Consider the following 19,236-nt stretch of genomic DNA (forward strand, 5'->3'; position numbering starts at 1 on the left):
ATAATGTTTACTACATAAACATATTTTTAGTGCTATACCATGGTCATTGAATTGTCAGTGAGTCTGATGTTACTAATCTGGGATTCTAAATTCGTTACCTGTGCTGTAGTTGTTTCTTTTTTATTTTTTAATGCAAAGTTCACTGCTAGCATGATGCAAATATGCAAAAATGTTTCAAAACATGTTGGCTTACTTTGAAAGAGCTACATCTAGAAGAAAAGGCAGGAACACCTAAAGCTGCAAGCAGTCTTTAGGCTACACTGGTGGGGGAGGATGAAGAGGGGTAATTTTTCAAGTGTGTTTTTCAGTGGGAGGGATCTTTCAATCAATACTAATTCAATAGTTTTTAGAATATACTGCAACACTGAGCTGGTACTCTTGTAAACAAACATAGCTCGTTTCATACTGTTAATGTTGAATAAATCATTTATTTTCCTTCCATTCTCTCTGATATTTGAAAATAACTGTTATAGACCTGTTTTTTTTCCTGTACCCTCAACAGCCAAATTCTGGTGAATTGGACCCATTGTATGTAGTTGAAGTGCTCCTACACTGTAGCAAAGACAGTTTGAAAAATTCTGCTACTGAGGCTGCAAAGCCAGCCAGACCTGATGAGAAAGGAGAGATGCAGGTTGGTTATACATGTTTATTCTCAATAGTTCCCTATAAACTTTCTCAAGTATTCTATTTCCAAAACATTTGCAGACTGGTAAAAGAGGGGCTGATGCATTAAGGAAGAGAAGGGAGTGTACACCTAACTCTGCCTTCTTAATAAATTATTAAATTTTTAGCAGTGCTGTTTGACAGATACTTTTTTTAATCAGTATCTTGTCCTTGGGAACAGAATTCTTTTTTTATTTCTTAGAATCATAGAAACATTAAGGTTGGAAAAGAGCTCCAATATCATGAAGTCTAACTTTTGACCAAACACTACCTTGTCAACTAGACGATGAGCACTAAGTGCCACATCCAGTCATTTCTTGAACACTTCCAGGGACGGTGACTCCACCAGCTCCCAGGGCAGCTTTCCAAGACTGTCTCATTCTAAAATTAAATTGAAATATTTATTGAAAGTATTTACATTATTTAAAATTTTCTATTTGAAACCCTGTATCAAAACAAACAGTTACAATTCTCAGATCAGAGACAGTTGTTTAATTTGTCCAACTTATTTTCTCAGAAAGTCCATTTAAGCCTTGAGATACAATATTGATTCTTCGTGGTGTTATCATGGTTTTGATACTTAGGAATATATATTTTCTGGTTTGATGTTCTCTGTTAGCATTCTTAGTTAAGTATATAATAATTTGTCTGGTTTGACTTAAAAACGGTGTTCCAGCAGATAAGACACAAGGTAATAGAAAAGCTGTTGTTTTCATGTGTAGCTTCTCTCCAGATTTAACTGCATTTAGAATTTTTCAGTTTGGATAAACTTACTTTTCTTCTTTATGAATACTTTATCTCATTCCTGCTTCCTGATATTCCTTTACCCACTGCTATGTCCTATACTCAGTTTTCCTTTTCCTTTGAAACAGTTTTGCTATGGACCAATAATAAGAAGTATGTTTTTTACTAATTTGTCAGTTACTACCCTGTCTTTGATAGGTTGTTCCTGTTTTGGTGCATCTTATCTCAGCTATCAGCAGTGTCCGACTTTACATTCCGAAAGACCTGAGGCCTATTGATAACAGGCAAAGCGTGTTAAAGTCTATACAGGTAAGCTCCAGTAGGCTGTGTAAGCATTCTGCTCTGATTAGTGATGTACTTTTGGACGCAAGACAACTTGTTCTAAAGAATTTTGTATAAAGCTTCTGTCAAACCTTCAGCCTTATTTTAAAGGGATTGGAAGCCACAGTATATGTCAATTGTTTCTCCTTGTTGAGACATTTTAAAATGATCTTGAAAACTGCTGAAGCATCACATAACAAACATTACAACCTTCTATGTCCCTATAATTATGCCAGCTAATTTGTAAAATGTAGTTTATTTTACTCTTACTAATCTTACAAGAAAAAAATCTTCTTTCCTCCTTTTAGGAAGTACAGAAGCGATTTCCCGATGGAGTACCATTACTAGACCCCATTGATGACATGGGCATCAAAGACCAAGGGTTGAAAAAAGTAATCCAAAAAGTAGAGGCATTTGAGCATAGGATGTATTCACATCCTCTTCACAATGATCCCAACTTGGAAACTGTATATAAACTTTGTGAAAAAAAAGCACAGGTAAAGAGACAAACCAAAACAGTGTATGTTTATTTAGCTGCAGATTGAGAGAGAGAGAGGATAATGGTTCTCTTCTTGCTTGCTTTGCTTTTTATTTGCAAAGCCCAAATAACCTTTTTTTTTTTTAAATGAATAAGCCCAAATAAACCCTTTTGAATACAGTAGAATTACTGAATTTCAGTAACAAACTGGCTGAGTTGGTGTTGTGTCCTTGATTGATACAGATGGGAAGTACATCTGGAAAGAAAACTTTGAAGAAGTCATTGGGCATTAGAAGGTTACAAGGGGTCACTAGAGTGTCTTTTGCTGAATAGGCATAGCACAATACAATGTAGGAAAAGTATAGATAATTTTTGATACATAGGTAATTTTAACTTAAAATTTGTAATATACTTGTGCAAAGGCAGGTAGAATTGATGGGGCTTATTAGCTGGGAGAGTGTACCACAGAAGTCATTGTGCTGCCCCTTCCTGATCTGACTCCCATCCTGGAAGCAATGCACTTAGTTATTTTGTATAGAGTTGTACCCTGCTAGACTGAAACTGGTTGTGCACAAAACCAGCTCTCCTGTTTCTGTGCTGCTCCAGAAAATAGGTTCTCCTGGGGTCGCTTCACAGGAGTGAGGTAGTTCTGGTATGGGGAGCACAAAGTTACCTGTGCTGAAAGTTACCTGATGAACTGAGCAGCCTTCTGCAAAGGGTGTCTGCTGTGAAGGTCTGGACAGTGACTGTGATGAACTGCCAGACACTGGAGAAACTGAAATAGCAGAAAATAATGCCTTTGGGTTACATTTCATTGAATAGTTGGTTAGCTGAGACTTAGTACAGATCTCAGAAGATGAGTGCTCATTCCTCAATGAAAGATTGCTTCCATGTCCTTTTGGTTTGGGCTTGCTTGGGTTGTTTCCCATGCTGGGTAAATAGCTTGACTTCCCAAACTTGCCAGAGTTTCCTATGGATAAATGGACCTGATGTTTTTAGATTATTAGTATTATTTAATTTCTTCTAAACCTTCTTCTTAGTAGAGTTAGGCAAGTCAATGTCAACTAATATGTTCATATACAATTGTTCTGACACCTTGTCTTTAAAACAGTTGCATCTGTTAAACCAGCCACGTATAAGTCCTGTCCTTCTGCCCCCCCCCAGATTGCTATGGATATTAAAGTAGCAAAGCGAGAACTGAAGAAAGCCAGAACTGTCCTACAAATGGATGAACTCAAATGCCGCAAGCGTGTTTTGAGAAGACTGGGGTTTGCCACTTCTTCAGATGTTATTGAGATGAAAGGACGGGTCGCTTGTGAAATCAGCAGGTAAGTGGTGTCTGTGCAAAGTATTTATTGTCAGGAATACACACTTCACTGTCCTTGCTGAAGTTAGTACCTTATGTTTATATTTTGAAGTTCTGAGACCATCATAAGAAAGATTCTTCAGAGACTATGTGATTCGTATAATAAAGGGAATATAGTGATTCAGGCAGTTAAAGTAAAGGTAACAACTCAAGGACAAAATACAGTAGGTTTTAAAATTAAAACGTGGACACAAAAGTGCCAAAACAGTGGCTATTTTGAACCTGGCTTAGGCAATAACCTGTGTTTTCTTTTAATGCTGTACATTACATGAGAGGATGGTCTTGATGCCTGTGGTTGAAGCTCAACCAGGACTGTTGGTACAGAGTCACTCACAAACAAGAGCATAACAATGATTGTCAGCAATTATCAAGTTGCTGACAGGTTTGGAATATAGCTTAATTGTTTCCACAGGGCTGATGGAACAGTTCTGTGAAGTGGTGCATTTTACTCTAATACATTTAGCAGGTACATATATATTGAAAGATAGGGAAGCTCATGAATTGGACTTTAATATTTTACAGTGTAATTCAGATTTTGGTAGAATTATGTATTTTTAAAAGTCACGGTGACTGCTGTACTCCTTATCTTACAGGTGAGTTTGAAAGATGCTACCTATATTTGTTCGATATCTAATAACTTTTTCCCCTGCAAAATTTGATAGCAAGTGAGGAAGCTGAATCAGAATTTTATCAAATTCCTGCCTATATAAAACTGTTTGATGAGTTACACAACTCTTTGTAAAAGTCTGCTTTGTTTCCCCCCCATCCTATCCATTTGTCTGATAATCTCTCAAAACTAAGGTTTCGTCTTATCAACAATTCGATGTTTTATCCAAATAAGTATGTGTTTGGATTTTGTACCCAAATCATGCACTTTCTTTTATGATTCATAATTAAGTCTTTATTCTTCAAGTAAATTGAAGCAAGTTTGTTCCTCTTTTCAGTATCATGGAAATATCCAGTTGAATCTTTTATGAGCAACAGTGGTACGAGTTTTATTCCTTTTCTTAAATTGCCTAACTCTCTGGTTCTTTTCGATCTTTTGATATCCTGTCTGAAAAAAACTGACTAAAGCAACTGTTAATATTAACTTACATGAACTGTCAGGAGAGATAAGTGTTTCCCCTAAGCTTCCTTGTCTTTATTTTAGTGCTGATGAACTACTCCTGACAGAAATGATGTTCAATGGTCTCTTCAATGACTTATCTGCAGAACAGGCAACTGCACTACTCAGCTGTTTCGTATTTCAAGAGAATGTGAGTTACTTATTCAAGAATTCTAGACATTCCTGTGTTCCAACAGTATTGTTCATAATTCAGTTCCAGAAATCGCTCATAACAGTTTCAGCCATTGCAAATTTTTTGTCCCTTCCTAAGGTGTTTGATGTGAACTCCCACTGAACTTCACAAAAGCATTGCAGCTTCAGTGCTAAAGTATCTTTCCTCATGAGTGACATGCCAAAGGTTGTGTAAAATTGCAGTCCTTCTCATGAATGAAGCAGCATGAATAGATTCTCAGCATACATGCTGATATTTATGTATGTATACAAACATGCCTCCATATAATTTAAAATGTAGAAATGCTTATTTCAAAAAGAAACACTCAGGGGTGAGGCAGTCTTTAATTCTGAGACATGTCCATGTTATGTTATTTGGACAGTACCCTTGACCTATTGATGAAAATGGCAGTACCACATGGAATTGATACTGAAAAAAGCTGTTAAAAACAGACCATATGTTCTTAAAAGCAAAAACATGGGCATTTGATACCAGACATCGTTTTCCCATCTACAAGCTGTATAGGTTAGCATCATCAGGGAAATATAGTAAACTTCCATGTGAAACATTTTTGCCAATAACTAGCAAGATGTATCACTCAAGTTGATTCTAAATATAGAAAAAACAGCAGCAAGTGCTAATGAATTACATTTGTTAGTAGAAGGGACACCATGGTAAGCCATTGTTAATTAGAATATTGTGTTTCACTCAACAATAGTACTTGAGTTTAAACAGCAAGGGCATAAAAATGTTGCTGTATTTTCAACAGCCATATTTTCATACCTTGCCACTTACGTTTAAGTTATTAAAAACATTTGCAAAATTTTTATATTGTTAAAAGCTTTAATATTCAAAAGCAGTAAATGGCAGTTCATTTGGCAGTCCAAAACGATGGTGCAGCTAAATAGAGGGAATTTTGGAAGTATCCAGAAAGTAGATGCTTTTTTTCATAGTGGTGGCATACTGTACAGAAATATTTAGTTTTCTGCTTTAGTTTGAGGAAGAAGTATTTGGGGAATTCAGTAATTTTAGTGTTTTATAACACATTTGAGAAGTTTTTTGAATAATTTAGGATGCCAGTATCACACCCTGAACTTCTGTTTTTGCATTTAATTTGATGTAGAGTAAATATACAGGAGCACATGAGCCTATTTAACGTTTTCTTTTTCAGTCCAGTGAAATGCCAAAGTTGACAGAGCAGTTGGCAGGACCACTTCGGCAAATGCAGGTAATTAGAAATCTGTCTGTGCTCAGGTTAACATGAGCAAAATTTATGAGTAATGTATAATAAGTGCACAGTAAAGACCTGATCTTGGATCATCAGTGAATTTGGCTGGCACTGCATGTGATTTTGCAATGTGTAATAATGGGTTATATTGTTTGCAAGAAATCTGTGCAAATTTAGAACATGCCTTTAAAACTTTTATAAGCTTGCTTACTGCACTGTAAATTGTTAGTGCAGGCAGGCTTAATATAAACAGTGGTTTACTGTCTGATTCTGAGTAATTTCACACTAGAAAGGAAACCTCATCCTGTATGCAGTACCTAATAATGTACAAGTCTATCAGTTAAACACTTACTCTGTTTAAATATATTATAAATTTAAAATATTTTATTTTAAAGGAGTGTGCAAAAAGGATTGCCAAGGTGTCAACAGAAGCAAAATTGGAAATTGATGAAGAAAATTACTTAAATTCTTTCAGACCCAACCTAATGGATGTTGTGCATACATGGGCAAATGGAGCTAACTTTGCTCACATCTGCAGAATGACTGATGTCTTTGAAGGTAGGTTAATCAATTGTTCTTTAGAAGGTGTGAGATAGTAATTCCACAATATGGAATGATAATTCTGAAAACCCTTATAATAAACTCAGATGTATGCAGGTATCGGCATGGCTAAAATGAAGTGGGAAAAAAATTATTGACTTTATATATTAATTTCTAGTTACACTGTTGATAATTTAGAATCTAAGAAGATTTTTAAAAGGGATATCTCTGTATTTTAAAAACTTTCTGTGAAACTCAGAAATTCTAAGCATTAAGACAAAAGTTAATGTTTACTTTTTCTAGTTAAAGGGAAAAATACCATATTCCAAATCCTTGTCATGAAGAAGTACATCTCTTGTGCTTGGCCTCATTACGGTTAAACGTTTTATTTACCTTGTAACCAGCTGGTTCCTCCTGCTGACTTAATCATGACAGAAGGAAGAAGTGGTAATAAAGTCTCTGTTTTAGATAGTTCATCACAGCACTGCAATGCAGATAGTCATAAAGCCCAGATGTAAACTGTCATATGGGTGAATTTAGTTCCTAAAACTGGAGTACAAGAAATCGTCCCTTGAGGAAGAAGACTTTGTTTTCATTTTTTTAAAAGTATGATGACTTAAAGCCCAGATACTTTGTAAAAGATACCTTCACACCCCTGAAGGTCAAACCACAATGAAAAACCTAATTTGTGTGTTGAAAGTTGTGAAGAACAGTAGGATGCCTTACAAGTCTGTGTGCAATGACTGATACTTGAAAATTCTTTTGATTTTTGAAGTTGTTACTGTCACTGCTGCCCTGCCTCTCTCAAATGCTGTTTTCTTGTTTGCAAATGGGAGCCCTTAAAACAAGGGAATTCACGCACATAATTCATGCATGTAATCCACTGCATAGACCCAGGAATTTTCTAAAGTATATTGCCTGGGTGCAACAGGCGTCCTGACAGTCTTTGATTCAGCAGATTCCTCCTATTGCAATGAGTATCTGAGCCTTCCATCGGCTGCAGAGGCACCCTGAGTAGGTGGAATACAAAAGTAGCAGTAGCTGGCCTATATTTTTACATTGACACTTGACTGTTCAGAATATATTGGGCAGTAACATTTTCCATTTACCATATATGTACTAAGGCTAGTTGGTCAGCTTTGTCCTAGTCCATAGTGCCAGCTCTCTCAAAATTAGACCTAAGGGGCCTGTTTTGAGGTCAGCTTTTTGGCAAGGGTCGATGCATGATTTTTCCCTTAATTTTCAATTGGCTGTTTTTTTGTGTATTGTCCAAAAGGAAGGAAAACACTTCAGGCATCCACTGTTGCTTATGCTTACTTTAAATGCAGTGTGGTATTCCTAAATTCCAGGGTAGTTTGCCCTGGTTAGCCAAGAATACAAAAGAAGCCCAAGTGCTCCAAGAGCAAGTGTGCTTGCCACACACTGGAGCAGTGTTGACTTGCTAATGAAAATGCATTGTCATTAAGCTGAAATGTTTGTATTGGGAATAAATAAAAAAGAAACTTTTTAAAGCTGTTGGGAAGAATGCAAAACTGAGAAAAGTATCCTATCAGTTAACTGCAGATCAGCGTTTTCATTTTGTGGAAATATAGGCAGTAGTAATTGATTAAAAAAATGCAATTTTTTTTCTTTCACAAAAAAAGTATGTCTGCAACAACCACAGCCATGCTACCTGTAAACAAGTACTCCCTGGAATGGCAGTTGGGGTCAGCCTTGTAAATGGAGATGAGCAGGATCTTTGACAGCTGAGCCAGGGCCTGCCACAGTGCAGCATGACCGTGCTCAGGGGAGCTGTCCATGGGTCACTCATGTTGGATTGTGCTTTGGGTGGGTTTTTTCATCTCATGTAACTGCAGTAGGTTTTACAGATTGCTGTCCTTACACAAACTGTTCTTACTGTAGAAACTGAAATGACCTACCGAGGCCAAATAAATGTTTTTTAGAAGAGAAGTGTTATTTTACTTTTCATGATTTCTCTCTTTCCCAAGAGCTTTGTGGAATGTTCTTTTCATATAGACAGTTTTACTCCAGATATGATGACTTGTCTAGAGGTAGTATTTCACTGAACCATAGAAAGGTCATATAGTCCAAACCCCCTTCAATGAGCATCTTCCACTAGATCTAGTTGCTCAGAGCCCCATCCAACCCAATCTTAAATGTTTCCAGGGATAGGACATCCACTAGCTCTTCGTGCAACCTGTTCCACCAGCCACATACTAAAAGATTTTTTTTCCATGTATGTAGTCTGAATCAACTCTCTTCCAGTTTAAAACCATTACCTCTTGCCCTACCATTGAAGGCTTTACTAAAAAGTCAGTCCCCATTTTCTTATCAGTCTTTGTAAGTATTGAAGGGCCCACAATAAGGTCTTGCACCAGCCTTCTCTTCTCAAGGCTAAACAACTACAACTCTCTGAGCCTGTCCTCAGAGGAGAGGGGCTCCATCTCTGATCATTTCTTTGGCCTCCTCTGACCTGTTGAACAGGTCAAGATCCTTCCTGGACTGAGGATCCCAGAGCTAGATGCAGCACTCCAGGTGGGGTCTTACCAGAGCAGAGGGGCAGGATCACCTCCCTCTCCTTGCTGCCATGCTGCTTTTGATGCAGCCCAGGACACATTTGGCTTTCTGGGCTGCAGGTGCACATTGCTGGGTCATGTCCAGCCTCGCATCCACCAGCAACCCCAAGTCCTTCTCAGCAGGGCTGCTTCTCAGTCCAGTCATTCCATGTTTACCCTATGACAGTTATTTTGCCTACAGTAATTTTGACTGTAGATAGGAGATGCTGCTGGAGGAAATGACTAAACAGGATACTGTTTGCTTGTGGGCAGAAGAGCACAAGTGTTTAAGGTCTTTGTGAAACTCATAGCAGTGACTTAGGCTGAGCTGCAAGGAAAGTTCCAAGAGGAGATGGATGCTTAAAAAAATCACAGTGGGTGTTGGGTTGTACACAGAGCTTGTGTACATTACTGTAATCATGCAGTTGAGTGATAGAGTGGTCCATGAACTTGAGTGGCACAGCAGTAGTAAGGTAGATCACTTAGTCTTTACTATCCCTCAACTAAAGAACTAAGGGTTATCAAAAAAAACCCCAAACCAGAAATAGATCTGTGGTGGTTGCTGAAGCAGCAAACTTTTGAATGCCCTAGTCCCCTATGGTTTTTGAGGGAAGTTTTAAGAAGTACTTGAAAGAAAAATCCACTAGGAATTACTTAACAGCCCAAAGTTCTATGACTAGATAGAGACTGTGAGGCATTTCCTTGAAGCTGTTTCCAAATGCTTGTCCGTCTGCTGTCTTCAGAGAGAAATTTACTGTGTAAACAGAAACCAAGTTTAAGACATATGGCTGTTCTTACCCTTTGCTTCTAGATAAATTGAACAGGGTTGAAGACAGAATCATTACTTTGGTCCTGAATTACTCAGTGATATGATATGGCACAAAGTGATAAAAGGTTTTCCCTCACTCTTTATGCAGGTAGCATAATTCGCTGCATGAGACGGCTGGAAGAACTGCTTCGGCAGATGTGCCAGGCTGCAAAAGCCATTGGGAACACAGAACTGGAAAACAAGTTTGCAGAGGGTATGTATTTCACTTTCACAGTCTACAGAGTAATTCTATAAAGCACATAAAAGAAAAATGCCAGAGGGGGTGGGCTACACAGGTAGTGATGCCTAGAAGTGAATGATTTGGTAATGGTGTTGACTTCAGGGTAAATGAGATCACTGCTCTTGGTTATCTTTCCAGATAACATCTGTGTTACAAAGTTTGACTTAGAGAGGTAGATAATGACAGTTTAACTAAGTTTGTGACTGAAAAGGAACGTACAAGGACTTCCATTTAATACTTGTAACATGCTTGTAACTGTACTGAATATAGTGATTTTGTCAGTTAAGACTGATGGATATTAATACGTTTTTCCTTTTTTAATAGGGATTACAAAAATCAAAAGAGATATTGTGTTTGCTGCAAGTCTTTATCTGTAAAAGATGTCTTCTGGAAACAGTACTATATTCACCTATAGGATGGAACAAGTTCATCAGCATCACGTTACTTCCGTGTCAAGTAATTTCTTTTAATGGTGTGTACTTAAACCAGAGTTGTTTCAACAAGGCATATACAAACAGCAGTGTATGTAATATAACTTGTTACTGTTTTTCAATAAAAATTTACAATTGGAATAGCTTTTTTCTAAGCGAGAGCTATAACCAACAGAAATTTTAAGTTTAGATATACAATAACTGTGGCAGATGTTACTATATACAGGTAAAGTGAGCATCCAAGAGCAGCAGCAGTCCCTTAAAGGCATTTACTTATATTACATAGTTAAACTTGTGAAGTTGTTTTCTTTCAGAGCAAGACAGGTGATGTGGGTCATTCTTCATGGTTGATGATTGCTGCCAAAGTGATTTCCATTTGTTGGGGTCTCATGTAGGGTTGTATGGGAATCTTCTTTTGGTTGAAATGTACATCCTCTCACTTTGAAGAAGTCAGACACATACACAACCTAAGGGAACAAATTAGCGTTACATCCCTGCAGTTGTGAGTCTTTGAAACAACAGTTTTTGCAGAAGATAAATTCCAGGATCAAGACTGATAAAAAGCTTAATCAGTGTAAAACATTAGAAAATGATTAGGAAGTCTTATGTGAAATTCTGGCATCTGTTCTTTCATTAGTTTTTTCATCCTTCCATTTTACCCTCCCATTGACCACTTAGGCACTGATGGTTTAAGCCAAATTCAAGGCCTGCGCTAACCAACTGCTGAGTGCCTTACAGGTACTGCTTCATTACAGCAGCCATACTTTGAACAGCTCTAAATGAGGGAGCAAGGTGTGCTTGCTGAGAGCCCACATTGCAAGTATGGGTAAATTTTTTCTATAATTTATATAGAACAGGACAGGAAAGTTTGTGCTTTAGCTGAAGAACAGGGTTCAGTAGTTAGGAACTGTTATTTTCTGGGGTGTCACTCTCACTTGAATTTCTTTAAAGCCAGTTAAACCAAGCTTGGCTTCCTCTCCTTGGCAATGCTCACAGCTTCTCCCTCCCCCATACCTGTCCCTCACCCCTAAGTCCAGCACCTGTAAGGACAACTCTACCTACACAGTCCTTTCCTGCATTCCTTTGAACATAGCACCTCACTTCTTTCACAGCTAGCAGACATCTCCCCGACTATGAGACAGGTGCCTTGATCCAGTTCTGCACCTAGCTGCTCACTTCACCAAGGTACACTAGTAGATGTTCTGGGTACTGTGCTGCATGGAGTGCAATAAATGAGGTGCCTTCTCTCATGACACCTTCCCTTCCTACATCACCTCCTCCCCTCCCACTGCAACCCTGAGAACTGCAGAACATCATTTATGGCAGAAGAAAGTCTCCTGCACTGGCAGCTGGCTCATGACCCACCAAACTGCTTTAGCCACCAACCAGGTGAGTTTCAGCCTCCAGTTAATGCTGGATTAGCTCAATTCAGTTTAGCAGTCCAGTTGCAGTTGCTGCCCCAGCATGCTCTTGCCTTAGCTCAATTTCTGGAGAGGAACTCTTCAGTTCTTCCAGGTAAGAGTTTGGGGAAGGGAGGGTTGGTGGTGGTACGTATTTTTAAAAACCATTTCCTCACCTTTTAACTCTGTTCACTGCAATGCCACCTTCTGTTGTTTCTTGTATACCAAGAACCTCTAAAATACCTTCTGAACCATCCAACCTCCTTCACTAAACTTGTTTTCCTAATAAAAGTGCCCTCAGCACTTCAATCCCTGATGTTTCTTATGCCTTGCACTCCTTTTCTTAGAAAATAAGATTTTTGTACAAAAACGAGGGGTAGGGTTTTCCAGAGCTACTCCAAGATTTGTTTTGATTATTGATTGCAACAAGTAAACAAAGCTTTGTCTTGAAATGAACCATACCCTTCTTGAGAAGGGTATGGACTTTAGAAAGCTGACAAAGTATTTATCTTGGAGGTGGTTCTTCCCAGCTGAGCCTCAGTTCTTGGTAACCAAATCCTTCAGCATGACCTCAGTTAGCTCCCATCTCTGAACTGTAAGTCTCTCTGTCTCTTCCCATGGATGAATCAGCCATGGCACCCTGGTGACAGTCAGTACAACTGTTGCCACTATGCCAGGCATGCTGCAATAAGTTTAGCTGAGTGTCTGTTCCTTAGGATAACTTTTCACTCATCAATACAGCTAAACTTCACAGGCTCCGTGTTGTGAACACATTTTTACTACTCAAAATGCACATAATTAGTGAAGGGTTTTAGTTCCCCATCAGACTGAGAAAACAGGCTGTGTAAGGTGGCAGAGGCAGTCACTTTCATGCTCTCCTTTTTCTTCAAGGCCTTTTTTTCTCCCCATTTACCTTGTAAACAGCCTTCTGCTATTGTACTTGAGATTTGGAATTTGGCTAGAAGCAGAAAGCATGATTTCTATATAGAGGCCCACATGGTTTTGCACATGGTTATTTAAAAAGCTCTTGAACAGAAACCATTTCACGTTGTCCAACAGCTAAAACTGCCACTCATCTCAGTGGGCCAGAGCCTGCTTCACTCCCCACAGTACTACTGCTACACCCAGTTCATGGAGTTGTTTCCCCATGTCAGCAATTTTTGAAGCATTAGAAATACAGGTCTGCTTTCCTCTAAACACAGCCTGCAGTTCTAAGGTGCTGTTCATAAAAGCAGCATTCGCACACGCACACCCCCTCAGGAGTTACTCACAATGAGCACAGCTACCACTGCTCCCTGGATGAGTCCTGTTAAAACATCACTCCAGTGATGCTTGTAGTCAGAAACACGTGAGAGACCCACGTAGATAGACGCAGCAATGAGACCAAATTGTATAGTAGGACGTACAAGTCTTGCCCAGTCCCCTTTCATTCTGGCCTGAAGGTAAAGCTGAAAGAAAAAGAAAAATAGTTATGAAATGCAGTAAACACAGAGACAGTAAAACTGTGTTGAGTCTGATTGAAGAACTGAGTCAAAATTTGCATTGAGACATCATAATATCCAGCTATTCCAGGTGCTTTACTCTCACAAGGATGTAAGGCAGAGTTTGATAGTGTTGGGTTTTGTGTTCTGTATAAGACTCTATAACACCATCATGTAGATACTTGCTCTATTTGTCCCAATGTAACAAGTGAGTATTTTCAGGATAAAGATCCTGGTAATACCAGAGGCACTTAAGGCTTGAAAAGAGTCCAGTGGAAGTCAAACTAATATTTTTCTCCTGTATGAACAACAGGAAAGCCTTATAAAAAAAGAAAAGCTTACATATACTATGCATAGAGCTGACTTTAGAGTTAAAAAAATATTCTCAATTCCAGTCACTTTTCCAGTCACCTTCCAGTCATCCTTTTTAGCCCAAGATTCCAACTATAGCCAAGTATCAGAACTAACTTGATATAATGATTGATAGCATCTAGGATCACATTCCTCATTTGTCACTAGTGTATATCACTGAGCTCTGTCTGTTCCTCACCCTTTTTAGCTGCATATTAGCCATGCTGCCACTCTGGTAAACAAATGGATATGAGCAGTTCCCATGCTTTTTCCCTCCCCTCAGCTCTACTTTTGTTGTATGTATCTATGCTTTTGATGTGTTATCTCAGATTCACACTATTACTTTACCATCTAATCTAAACCAAGACCCTTCCTTTCTCTCCTTCTCTGGTCTGTCTAGGATCTGTCTAGGTCTGTCAAGCTTTATAGCTGAGGAGAATCTTCTCCAAATCCACTCTGTAAACATCATCGAATTTATTCTGGAACTTGGCCCTATCACCAAAAAAAAAGCACCATAGTTACTGTATTTACTGAGAAGAACAATACAGTTTGAAGTTACATTTAACATTTCAAGTATACCTTTTCAGAGCCATCTAGGAACTTCAGGGCAAGGACAAAAACCTTAACTGACAGTTAAGATGAGAAACCATAGAAATTAACTTAACACACAGGCGTCGGGCACTGAGCAGCACAACAAACTTCAGTAAAATCCTCCACTGCCAACTTCAAAAGCCATGGCTGAGTTTTGAGAAGCATTACATTTACAATGTAAATACAGGCACAGAGCATGCACTGTAAATGCAAAGGTGCTACTTCTCAAAGTTAAACATTTGGGGAATGTTTCTCTGAGTAACTTACATCATAATTTTGGCATGCTGACATTTTCAGCTATAAATGGACCATCAAAAACATCAACCCTGTCCATAACCAGTTTTCTTTAATAGCAAGGTCAGGGTAAAATCAAAAACTCTGAAGAAGCAACAGCTAAGCCTGAACTGAAAAATTATTTTCCCCCTTCAAAACGGTGGGCACTGCACATTTCTGCAGGCCTCAAATTCACCACTAGGGAAAATACAAGTTAGCCACTTGAAAAATTATCTGTCACACAGTTCTTTTAATAAAAGCTGTTTTAATGGACTTACATTAATATTACTTCTGGATTTACCAACAGTAGACCAGAACACTACCCAAGTGCCAAATGGACCAGAGGTGGGCCTGAGGAGCACATGCTGGTAGCCTAAAAAGTTGGCTGATGATTTTGTACTGGCTGTTCTTTCATCTTTCCCTATTCTCACTAAATTCTGCTGAAGGTAGCTAAAAATACCTTGCTGCAATGAAGTTCTTTCCATGGAAGCATTTTTAGTAACCGGCAAAGATGTATAGTCATAGTAGAAAGAAAAAGGGTTATGCAACTGCAGTTATGTGAGAAAACAGGTTTACTTCTGAACACAGGAAGAAAATGAGGCAGGCCACAGAAGCCAACTTGGAAAGATGCCAGCCCACCCCACTGAATGACCAATAAACCAGTCTTTGCATTGCCCTTATGCAGCATGTATTCAGATTTTCTTTCTGCTTGACAAAATATCAAACCAACTTGTATTTGACATCTACATGAAAGCTTCATTTCTATACTATGCAAGTAATCTGTCAGATCTGGAGCTGTTCCTTCAGCTGCAGAACACAAGCAGTTGGCTCCCAATTGGCTTCACCAATTCTAGGGGATTCTTCACACCATTAGCTCCACTATCTGTACAGGAAGTGACCACAGACCTTCTTGCACGTTCTACCAGCAAATAAATTTACATTGTTCTAAAACTAGGCATGAGAACAGTGAGAAAGGATACCACAGATAAGTGTCTGGGTGACCGATCACTGTGATATTAAGTTTCACAGGTAGCAGCTGTTACTCTGGTTACAATTGATTTTTTTATCTTTCGGGGTTTTTTGCTGTTCTGTTGAGAGGCATTGCTTATTAACCAGCTGCTGCAATGGCAGATGTGCCATATTATTTTTAAGCAGGTAACTTCCAATTGACACTGCTTTAACAGGCTCAGACACTTGTTGTGCTCCCCTGCCAAGCTTCCTCCCACTACCGTGACCCACTCCTAAAGACAACAGTAACGTGTCTTGGCTGCAACAGGCCATCAGGTCCACACAGGAAAATAAAGCAGGCAAGGACAGAAGCAGCTTTTGCCTTGTTCATTAAATGTTTCAAACATTTCAAAATGTATCAAACCAAGATTGATACCAGAAGTATTCCCAACTTATCTTTATACAGTATTAGCCCTTATACAGCATTAAATGAACAATATAGAGATGTCCTGGTCCCACACTGCATTAACTCTTACTACTATTTTGACCCTGTTGACTAACAGAGGGCAATGGCTTCAGGCTGTTTACAGAACCCTCTCCTTCACAGCATACCTCAGGTTCTTTTGCTCCTCTTTGAAGTCATTTACAGCACAGGCTTAGAAAAGGAAAACAGGAGCAAATCCCTGCCTCCCCCCCCAAGTCTCTTTCCTAGAAAGGAATAAGCTTTATAAGTAAACCTGTAATCTGTGGAAGCCACAGGAACTTCAGGAAACATCATCTGCTTAATGCTACTGAAATGCCCCTTACCAGCATTTGGATTGGTGCTGATAAATATATTTGTGAGCCTATGATCACAATAGGAACATTCCAAGCCATTCTGGTGCCTGGATCCTGTCAGGCAGCTGTTTGATCTTGCCAGCTTCCCTGCTACTCTGTTCTGAGCAGTCTGATCCTTCAGCAGTATTGTTCAGCTATGCTCTGTATCTCTCCACTCCTGCTGTTTCTCATGTTTGTTTCATTCATTCTTTTTAAAGTGCAAAGAGATTTCATAAAACTTTCTTACAATGAGATTAAATAATATCCAGCCTTTTTTCCCCTGCTAGCTTACTCTATAATGAAAATATGTTCTCTACACTACACACATCCTGAACACAAGTTTCTTCTTAGTCTATGGTCTAGTACTTCATTTCTAAAAATACTCACAGCAATGAAGAAAAACTCACAGCTACTTTGTGGCCTCTTGGAAGAAGCCACAGACATGAATGAAAGGGTCTCTGGAACTGGAGAATTATTTGCTACTCTTAACATTTCTAGCATGGCTTTCAAGCATTTGCTCTTCCACCAGGGCAGTATTAATATATATATACACATGCCTACCTAATTTTAAAGTACATTGACTTATAAGTCCTACATGGACTTCTGGAAGTATAACCATACAGCTTCACAAGGAAATTTCCTAACAGCTAACACATCACTTTAAGGGCACAAAATTCTTTTAAATCTATCAAAACCTACTCACTCCCCCAACCAAGGTCATATTTCAGATATTTAGTTTCAATACCTAAACCCCCTTGGTTGTTTTTCATTCAATACCTTCTCATTTTTTTCCAAAACCATATTATACAAGAATTCTGTACTGCAAAATCTTTTGCCTATTAAGGTATGGGAAATCCTGCATTCCTTTAAAAATGGAAGTCAAAAGGAAGAAATTTGGGGTGGGGATTTCCTGCACCACATAATAGTTCTACTTGTACCAATTGATTTGTTCTGCTGCTTTTCAAAAATGGATTTTCTCCTGATACCAAAAGGTCCCAGTAACTTTATTTCCTACAGGTCTTAAGGAACAGAAGCAAGGCACACTTTTACTTTAGAGATGTACCTATTTTCCCTCTTATTTTTGTCTCCTCTACCCTAACAGGCTCACAGCATCATGAACTCTACAGCAAAACAGAACAAGGAAACAGTTTTCCTGGAGAAAGAACTCCCCTGTGACACAGGGAAACAAGAACACTTTCAGATTGTCTGAGTCTGGAGGAGAAACACAGGTGCAGAAAGTCAGTTCTCATGAAACAAACCCTACTTTGAGAGACTATAGTAGTCAGTACAAGTTTTGGGAAAGAGCAAGTAAGTGGCATTTCCTTTACTTAGCTTAGTTAGCATTTACTATTAGTCATGTCTAACTTCGGTTTATGACATCTGCCTGAGCACTACGGAAAAGCCCTATAGCATTACTGTTCTAGTAGGCACAAATTACTGCTGAGGTTATAATTAGTATTTGAATCCATTATTGACTACCACTAGGAAAGCTCAACTTCGAAGCAAGTCTGCTGACCCAAAAAGTCCCAAGAGCCACAAACCATAAGGATTCTTCCCAATTCAAGAAGCTCTGAATCAGGAATATAACCACAGTACTACATACTTGCACAAGTCACAGTTTGCATCTGAGCATCTTTGATAAAAGCAGTTATTCAAACAAGATCCTCCAAAAGAATGAAAAAGCTGAGACATTCAGCCTAGATTCTTGCACAATGTTACAAAACAACAGAAACCAAACATTTAGACAGATGCATAGATGATCTGCCATCCCTGTTCCAATCCTATTCAACAATCCAGCAGTACAGACCAAAACACCTCTGCCTTGCTCAGACTAGGCAACAGCAGAGAAAAAGGTCCCATTCAGAGATCTTCCAAGCTTTATACTACTTCTATAAATGTTTGCAAAATGGTTCTTCCCTTTCTGCTCATTACAGGAAACTTGAGAGATACCTTCATATAAAAGCTAGTTTGTATAAAAGCTATATTCAAATAGCTTTGTATAAAAGTTAAACGTATTTCAGCTTGCACAAAATCTGGAATTTAAGAAAGTATACAAAATCCAGGAAACAATTAAAAAATTGCAGTTCTGAGCACAAGAGTGGCCAAGAACCACAAGATGTGCTGAGAAATAACCTGTCATACACAATCTTGTGTTTATGTAAATATTACATACAAGTGTACAGCTTGTTTTATACCTGTAAGCACTGTATCTATGAATAAACACAGAGCTCTAAGCATCAGCCAACAAGACACTGCCTGCAAACCAGAAATATGGATATCTTTCCCATGTACTTTTAAATACAACAGGCTCATGTCCAAACACAACTATTATAAAAGGACTACAGAGCTGTAGAAGAATTCATGAGTCACTCATGAGCTGAGGTTCTCAAAAAAAAAAAAATGAATAAAAAAAAGCAACTTAGACTTCAATGTCTATCAATTAATTTTGCTTTTTTAATGCGGTCACCTCCTTTTCCTATCTAATATTTAATATCTAATATGTACTTATGATCATTGGTATATCTGCATTATTTTATGTTCTTTAGCTTTATTTTGATTGGGCAGAAAATAAAGAAAAAAGAAGCAACACTTCAGAATTAATTTTTCCCCTTCCAGCAAAGGAAAAGGATACAGCTCTGCAGTTACTTGCAGGTAGGGGTATGTCTGGGCTGCTGTTCAAGAGGATGGTATTCATATTACTCTGACCATGTCTGACTCCCGTGT

General features: G+C 38.5%; 2 protein-coding genes across 4 annotated transcripts in view; one reads left to right on the forward strand and one right to left on the reverse strand.

Moving 5' to 3' along the window:
• MTREX (Mtr4 exosome RNA helicase) overlaps positions 1–10,793 on the forward strand; it is a 43,640-nt gene extending 32,847 nt beyond the window's left edge. Inside the window, exons 19-27 of the mRNA XM_027709347.1 lie at positions 503–631; positions 1,606–1,716; positions 2,037–2,225; positions 3,371–3,534; positions 4,723–4,828; positions 6,021–6,077; positions 6,473–6,635; positions 10,090–10,194; positions 10,546–10,793. Coding sequence (XP_027565148.1) covers positions 503–631; positions 1,606–1,716; positions 2,037–2,225; positions 3,371–3,534; positions 4,723–4,828; positions 6,021–6,077; positions 6,473–6,635; positions 10,090–10,194; positions 10,546–10,598 — 1,077 coding nt within the window. The 3' untranslated portion in view covers positions 10,599–10,793. The remainder of the gene's footprint in view (positions 1–502; positions 632–1,605; positions 1,717–2,036; positions 2,226–3,370; positions 3,535–4,722; positions 4,829–6,020; positions 6,078–6,472; positions 6,636–10,089; positions 10,195–10,545) is intronic.
• The window catches only part of PLPP1 (phospholipid phosphatase 1), a 57,674-nt gene continuing 49,104 nt past the window's right edge, over positions 10,667–19,236 (reverse strand). For all 3 annotated transcript variants that reach the window (XR_003538530.1, XM_027709357.1, XM_027709356.1), the window contains 2 exons: positions 13,324–13,500; positions 10,667–11,119 (listed from right to left, as the gene is read on the reverse strand). Coding sequence is in view for 2 of the 3 variants with exons in the window: in XM_027709357.1 (XP_027565158.1) it covers positions 10,994–11,119; positions 13,324–13,500 (303 nt within the window). In the remaining variant the exon portion in view is untranslated. The remainder of the gene's footprint in view (positions 11,120–13,323; positions 13,501–19,236) is intronic.

Source organism: Neopelma chrysocephalum, unplaced genomic scaffold, assembly GCF_003984885.1.
Source record: "Neopelma chrysocephalum unplaced genomic scaffold, ASM398488v2 Primary Assembly neopelma1_96770, whole genome shotgun sequence".
Taxonomy (NCBI): Eukaryota; Metazoa; Chordata; class Aves; order Passeriformes; family Pipridae; genus Neopelma; species Neopelma chrysocephalum.